Here is a 7,199-nt window from a genome sequence, read left to right as displayed (position 1 = left end):
TAAATTAATAATTAATAATGTTTGTTCTTCACATATACAGTCAGATAGAGGTGTTTATACATGTTTAAGGTATCTGGATAAAGATGTATTCAAAGAAAGTAAAAGAAAATTTATTTTTGCAGATTTATGATTTGGACGTGACAGTGCCTGGCCTGAAAAAAGACACACAAACCATCAAGACCAGGCTTCTTCCTGGTAAGACTATTTTTACTCTGTGTGTGGTTTACTTTACCATGTAGGGGTCTTCACATTTAACGATTGATTCTGTGTACATTGTAATATCCACTTGATTTTTTTTTTTTTTTATGTGAACTGAAATAATTTCACTAAAAGTGTTTTTTGCATCCATGACATTGATCAACACTATCATTAGTAAAGTTTAAGCATGCTTCTGTTAGCTTTAGCCACATGCTGTGAACGTAATCTTTTTAAGGAGTCAGGAGAAGAATGATTGACTTTTCAACAAGTCTGAAGACCAAAACTATTAGCTGTAAATGTTAGGGTTAGTATCAATATGCTGTGTTAGCATGCTAATATCTCTCCACTTTAAAAAAAAAAAATGCACATGCACAACCCTTTACCCGCTCCTGAGAGGGAACGCCTATTAAACATGTGAACAAGCCCATTTCTTCACATGCACGCTTTGTTTAAAAGTTGCTGTTTGCATCACTCATACAAGCTTACATTTCAAAAGAAGATATGCAATTTTTTTCTGTAAGCCTGACTCACCACCAGTAAGTGAAAATGAGAACAAGCACAAAAAAGATGAATGGCTTTACGTAAACATACAAGAATGATTGACAATTAGGAGGACCACTTATTTTGATGATCCACCCAGAAAAAGAACATCCTTCACGATACCTTTAAAGTGGGAAACAAACGAAAAACTAACTGAATTTATGAGATTGTGACTTACTTTTGTTGATGATAATATTAAAATGTGAAGAAAAAAAAAACGTACAAGAAAATCATAGAAATTATACAAGTGGGGTTGTCACAGGGTTTGTTCGCCTAATAGCTTCCAGTTGAATACATGGTAATACCAGCGATGCCTCACAACCATAGAACATTTAAGTGATTTGGTTTGATTTAAAATGGAACTTAATGGACAGTAGAGCATCTAAATCCCATTGCTTATGCTTTTGGGCCCATTTGTTTTGTGATTAGTTTGGAGAGAAGCAGAGGTTGTGGGAGTCTGGCAAGCTAGCGGTTTTTTGGACAGCCTGCTAAAGCCTGGAGCTGCTCCGACTGTTATTAATTTAACTGCCTGTAGGCTGAGCTATGCTGAACAGCCAACACACTCTGACAGCGGGTCAGCATTAACAATATGCCATGATGACGGGGTACAAACATATTCTAATCAGGCAGAGCAGAGACGGTTAAAGTTGTGTTGGTAGGTACTATATCATTAACTACCCCCCTAACACAAAAATAAACATCCATTTCTAAGGCTTAGTTCTCCAACTTTATTCCTATTCAAGCCTCTTNGTATCAGTCTGGATAAAGATGTATCCAAAAAAAGTAAAAGAAAATGTATTTTTGCAGATTTATGATTTGGACGTGACAGTGCCTGGCCTGAAAAATCACACACAAACCATCAAGGCCAGGCTTCTTCCTGGTAAGACTATTTTTACTGTGTGTGTGGTTTAATTTATCATGTAGGGGTCTTGACATTTTAACGATTTATTCTGTGTACATTGTAATATCCACTAGAATTTTATTATGTGAACTGAAATAATTTAACTACAAGTGTTTGTTGCATCCATAACATTGATCAACACTATCATTAGTAAAGTTTAAGCATGCTTCTGTTAGCTTTAGCCACATGCTGTGAACGTAATCTTTTTAAGAAGTCAGGAGAAGAATGATTGACTTTTCAACAAGTCTGAAGACCAAAACTATTAGCTGTGATTGTTAGGGTTAATACCAATATGTTGTGTTAGCATGCTAACATCTCTCCACTTTAAAAGCCTTTACCCGCTCCTGAGAAGGAATGCCTATTAAACATGTGTCGCTGTTTGCATCACTCATACAAGCTTACTTTCCAAAATAAGATCAGAAATTTTTCCGCTATGTTAGACTCACCATTAGTAAGTGAAAATGAGAACGTGCATAAAAAAGATGGATGGACTTATGTAAGCATATCAGAATGATTGACAATCAGGAGGACCATTAATTTTGATGATCCACCCAGAAATAGAACATCCTCCGCGATACCATTAAAGTCGGAAACAAACGAAAAACTAACTGAATTTACGAGATTGTGACTTAGTTTTATCGATAATTATATTACAAATGTTAAAAATATAAACATACAAGAAAAAACGTAGAATTGCTTTTTAGGCATTGTAGAGATTGATGACCACAGGAATGATTTCCTGTGGCGCTCTGTGGTGCATCTGGGTAAAAGGAGTCTTCTGCTGAAGGAGCTCGTCTGCTGGACCAGTGTGTCCTGGAGAGGATGTGAGTCATTGTCTAAGATGGACTGAAACCTGGACAGCATCCTCCTCTCTGCCACGGTGGTCAGACTGTCCAGCTCCTCCCCCACAACATCAACGGCCCTCCTGATCAGTTTGTTCAGTCTGTTGTTGCCAGCGACCCTCAACCCACTGCCCCAGCATGTGACAGCAAAGAAGAACATGCTAGCAACAACAGACTCATAAAACAGCCTCAGCATCGTCCCACAAATGTTAAAAGACCTCAACCTCCTCAGGAAAAATAGTCAGCTTTTGCCCTTTTTGTAGACCGCCTCAGTGTTTCTAGTCCAGTCCAACTTATTGTTAAAGTACACTCCCAGGTACTTATACTCCACAACAGTGTCAACAGGAACCCCCCGGATGGAGGCAGGAGTCACAGGTGTTTTTGACCTCCTCAGATCCACTATTCGCTCCTTAGTCTTTGTCACATTGAGCTGCAGGTGGTTCAGCTCACTCCCAAGTTGCCCACCACAGTCCTATATTCACTCTCCTCACCCTTTTCAATGCAGCCAACAATTGCTGAGTCATCAGAAAACTTCTGAAGGTGGCAGGACTCAGTGCAATACTTGGGAGGGGAGAAAGGGAGGGGGAGAGGACAGTCCCCTGAGGGGCCCCATTGTTGCTGACCACCCTGTCAGACACACAGTTCTGTAGGCGTACATACTGTGGTCTGCCCGTCAGGTAATCAACAATTCAGGATACGATGGGGCCTCCACATGCATCGCAGTCATCTTCTCACCCAGTAGAGCCTGGCGGATGGTGTTAAAGGCACTGGAGAAATCATAGAACATGATTCTCATAGTGCTCGCCGGCTTGTCCAGATGATTGTAGACTCTGTTCAGCAGGAAGATGATGCTGTCCTCAACTCCCAGGCAGGGCTGGTAGGCGAACTGTAGTTCACCTAATATCTCTAAGGCTTAGTTCTCCAACTTTATTCCTATTCAAGCCTCTTTTTAAACACACATTTTTATGACTCAAGCAGTAGCCAACAGGATGAACATATATACTAACTATAATAACATATCTCTACAGCCCAGGGTCCCTTAGCCACAGGCTCCCACAGCAGCTCCAAACATGCAGAGAAATGGTCTATTTCTTACAGTGATTCCCAATTTCCACAACAGGCAGTCAGGTTCTCCTAAGGTCAGAGCTCTCCCTCACTATCCCGTGGATTTATTCCTAAAATGCATTTACTGGTCGCTCCAAGGTTTTTCAGAGACAGCTTGGCCACCTCCAAAATCTCCACCTCTTTGCACAGCAATCTAAATGTGTAAAAATTCTTAATGTGCAAACCGACGCGCAGTACGTGGTCGAGATTAGCCTCCTAACGGTAGATGGACTCTGTTAATGTGGGCACTGGTGAACAGCAGCTACAACATGTAGAATTGCTAACCTACTCTGTCCCAAAATCATGAACAAATTGGAAATCCCACCATCGATATAGCACAATCTATCTGCTACCTGTGATTTGTTATGAGTCTTGGCACACGCTTTGCCACAAAGTATGTCGGCTCGATGGATAGCAACGAATAGTCAGCTCAACAGCTGCGTCATCTCTCCTTCTCATGCAGCAAATTGGCTCAAAAGCATAAGCTATCTGATTTAGATGCTCTAGTGTACTTTCAGTTTGATCTTCCATCATACCAAATTTCGTAATTGTTTCACGGGAATGAGGTATAGCTGGTATTACCAGTACGTTCAACTGGACACTACAGAGCGAACCAATCCTGTGATGTCACCGTATAGAGAACTGCAACATGGCTCCGTCCCTGACAAAAAATCATATATAGTACTACATTTTATAATTGGTGATAATGGTGAGACACAATCTCGTGAAATAAGTTGGTTTGGTTAACTGTCTAATTTCCACTTTAAGCTTGTTACATACTCTTCAAGTACTGAGGAATTTGTTCTTTCTTTCTTTTTTTGCTTCCTGTCTGTAATTTATTACATGTTTAAATATTTCAGGCAACCCACATTCCCTTCATGTGAAACCTAACCCAGTGAAAGTGGAGAATGGAAACCCTGCTAGTTTCAGTGTGGAAGTTCATGATGAGGCTGGAAACATCACTGCCAACCCCAGACAAATGGTTCGCTGCCAGGTATGAGATGATCATATGTGCGATTATACAAACAATTTTAGAAGCAATCCTACTCACAAAAAGCTAAGGAACCTTTTATTAAAATGTTATTTTGCAAAAGAAATACTTTTGGAGTTAGCTTTGGCTGTCTGTAAAAACTCATACTCATTGTCTTCCTCTTTATCCGGGACCGGTTCGAGGGGGCAACGGTCTCAGCAGAGACTCCCAGACTTCCTCCGCAGACACCTCCTCTTGCTCTGCTTGGAGAAGCCTGAGGTGCTCCCAGGCCAGCTGAGAGACATAGCCCTCCAGCGTGTCCTGGGTCATCCCCTGGGCCTCCTCTCAGTGGGACATGCCTGGACCAGCTCCTGCCTTGGGGGGCATCTGAAAAAGATGAGCCACCTGAGCTAACTCTTTTTGATGTGGAGGAAAAACGACTCTTCTCCGAGCCTCCCAAGTGACCGAGCTCCTCACCCTTTCCATAAGGGAGAGCCCAGCCACCCTGCGGAGAAAGTTAATTTCAGCAGCTTGTATCCGCAATCACTCGGCTCTCTCTTTACCACGACAGACCGGTGCAGCATCTGCATTATAGCAACCGTCGCTCTGACCCTTTTTATTGGTCTCCTGCTCCACAGGAGCCCAAGAACTCCTTTGCTTGAGGTAGGAACTCTCCTCCAACCTGAAGGAGAAAAGCCACCTTTTTCAGGTCAATTACCATGGCCTTGGACTTGGAGGGGCTGCTTTTCATTCTAGCCGCTTCACACTAGGATGCAAACCTCCCCAGTGCATGCTGTAGGACTTGGCTGAGGGGAGCCAGCAGAACCACGGCATCTGCAAATAGCAGGGACGAATTCTGCTGGTCCCAAACAGAGAGACCCTCACTTTTCCACAACTTGTCCCTCTAAATGATAAATGTAGTGGGTTTTAATCTCTGGCCTACCACACCAATGACCTGAGGGTAACCCTTTAGGCAGAGTGGAATTCCCTGTCTAAATAGACAATAAATCAACTTGTCAAACAGCATGAGACATTGTGGTTTAAAATGATTTAATGATGCTCAATGACAAACTAGTTATGTTGCCTGAAGTTTTTACAATTTTCATTCATCTCATTTTAAGTGCAGATATCCTGAACTTTTTAAGAGTCAGGAATTTACAGCCGAACTATCACCACGTCATTTAATGGATTTTGTTTAGGCTGACTATAATAATGCATTTAGAAAATATACCTTTTAGTGCCCTACTAACTGAAACAGGTCTTATATTTGTTTATGATGTTCCTCTTTTCTCTTCACAGTGTATTTAGGACAAAATTTGATGGAACCCATTGCATTTTGATCAGGGATCCTTTAAGAAATGAGTTGTTTGTCCCGCAAAACATAAACTTTTTTTTTTCTCTTAGATTCCAGGGCTTCAGTTAGTGTCATCGGACTGCAGCAAAACAGGAGCAGGCCAGATTGTGACACCAATTGTGAACGTGAAAATTATTGATGGAAAGCCACAAATACTCAATGCACACTTTTCCATTTTTGTAAGTTAAGGAAAATTGTTCTAAGATGAAAAACTCAGATTACAGTTTCACAGTTATGTTCTTCAGCTATTTATTTTTTTTGTCATAGAGTCACAACGATGTTCCAGACGTCACAGTTGAGATGAAGGTTGTGCCTAGCAATCGAATCTCCAGGATGGAGCTGTTCTCTCTGGTAGAGGAAAAATTGGAGCTGAGAAACAAGGAAAGGATTGAGTGGCAAGCTGGAGGACTGCTTCAGAATCTGGTTTACAAATTGTATGATGAGTCGAACAAGGAGGTGGCAGTCACTCCTGAAATAGCCTCTAACATCAAGGTGTGTTTTACTCTGTTGCATTCTTGCATGTTATTGCTAATCCTGTTTTCTAGTGTCTCTTTTCTGAACCCCCTGGTGTTGAAATTGATTCATCTTGATTGTTTTTAAGGTTAACTGGACAGGAGAGGTAAATCTGAGAGCTTTAGTAAAGGGAAGACTGCCAGATGTACGGGTTCCTACAAAAGTGCAGGACCAGCGCTTCTACCAGGTCTCCTACCAGGACCAGAGTGTGTCTTTCTGCTTTACCATTGTGTAAGCCACATATGTTTGTTAAGCATGAGAGGTTATCCAATAGGAAGTCTTAATTTCACAATCACACATTTAAACATAATTTTTTGAGGAAAACTTGAAAGAAACCAAGAAGACCATGCCCAAAGTAAATTTCAGCATTTAAAAAAAACAAAAACCTGTAGGCTGAGCACGAAAAAACTACAGGGCTGATGGGAAGATCAATGGCACTATTTTCTAGGATCACCCTGGAAAGAATGGAGAAAATTAAAACAAACTGAGAATTGGGTGGGGATTCCCTCAAATGGGATGATAACATAAATATACAGTCGCAGGCTCGCAGCTGCATTGAATGGGTAGGAGCGAAGCATATTTATCCCCTGTCAAAGTCTAGAACAGCATGAAATTATCTGTATTAAACTTAGAACTTTTTTATAACTTATAACTTTAGCTTTGTCGTGCCAATAAATGCTGCAATAAAAAACAGCTCTAAAAAAGATAGCTCTAGGAAGTATCGTTCTAAATCATTTGTATCTTTTACCTAAAGGACTAAAGACATACATTCAGTTT

At 41.0% G+C, this 7,199-nt stretch overlaps 1 protein-coding gene across 1 annotated transcript in view; it reads left to right on the top strand.

The window, feature by feature from the left end:
• Positions 1-7,199, top strand: part of LOC107085398 (structural maintenance of chromosomes flexible hinge domain-containing protein 1-like) — a 42,188-nt gene that overhangs the window by 14,622 nt on the left and 20,367 nt on the right. Inside the window, exons 11-15 of the mRNA XM_015375694.1 lie at positions 1,546-1,618; positions 4,446-4,579; positions 5,960-6,088; positions 6,177-6,401; positions 6,511-6,653. Coding sequence (XP_015231180.1) covers positions 1,546-1,618; positions 4,446-4,579; positions 5,960-6,088; positions 6,177-6,401; positions 6,511-6,653 — 704 coding nt within the window. The remainder of the gene's footprint in view (positions 1-1,545; positions 1,619-4,445; positions 4,580-5,959; positions 6,089-6,176; positions 6,402-6,510; positions 6,654-7,199) is intronic.

The sequence above is a fragment of the Cyprinodon variegatus genome, unplaced genomic scaffold (assembly GCF_000732505.1).
Source record: "Cyprinodon variegatus isolate N-32 unplaced genomic scaffold, C_variegatus-1.0 Scaffold123, whole genome shotgun sequence".
Lineage (NCBI taxonomy): Eukaryota > Metazoa > Chordata > Actinopteri > Cyprinodontiformes > Cyprinodontidae > Cyprinodon > Cyprinodon variegatus.
This window is presented reverse-complemented; position numbering and strand designations above follow the sequence as displayed.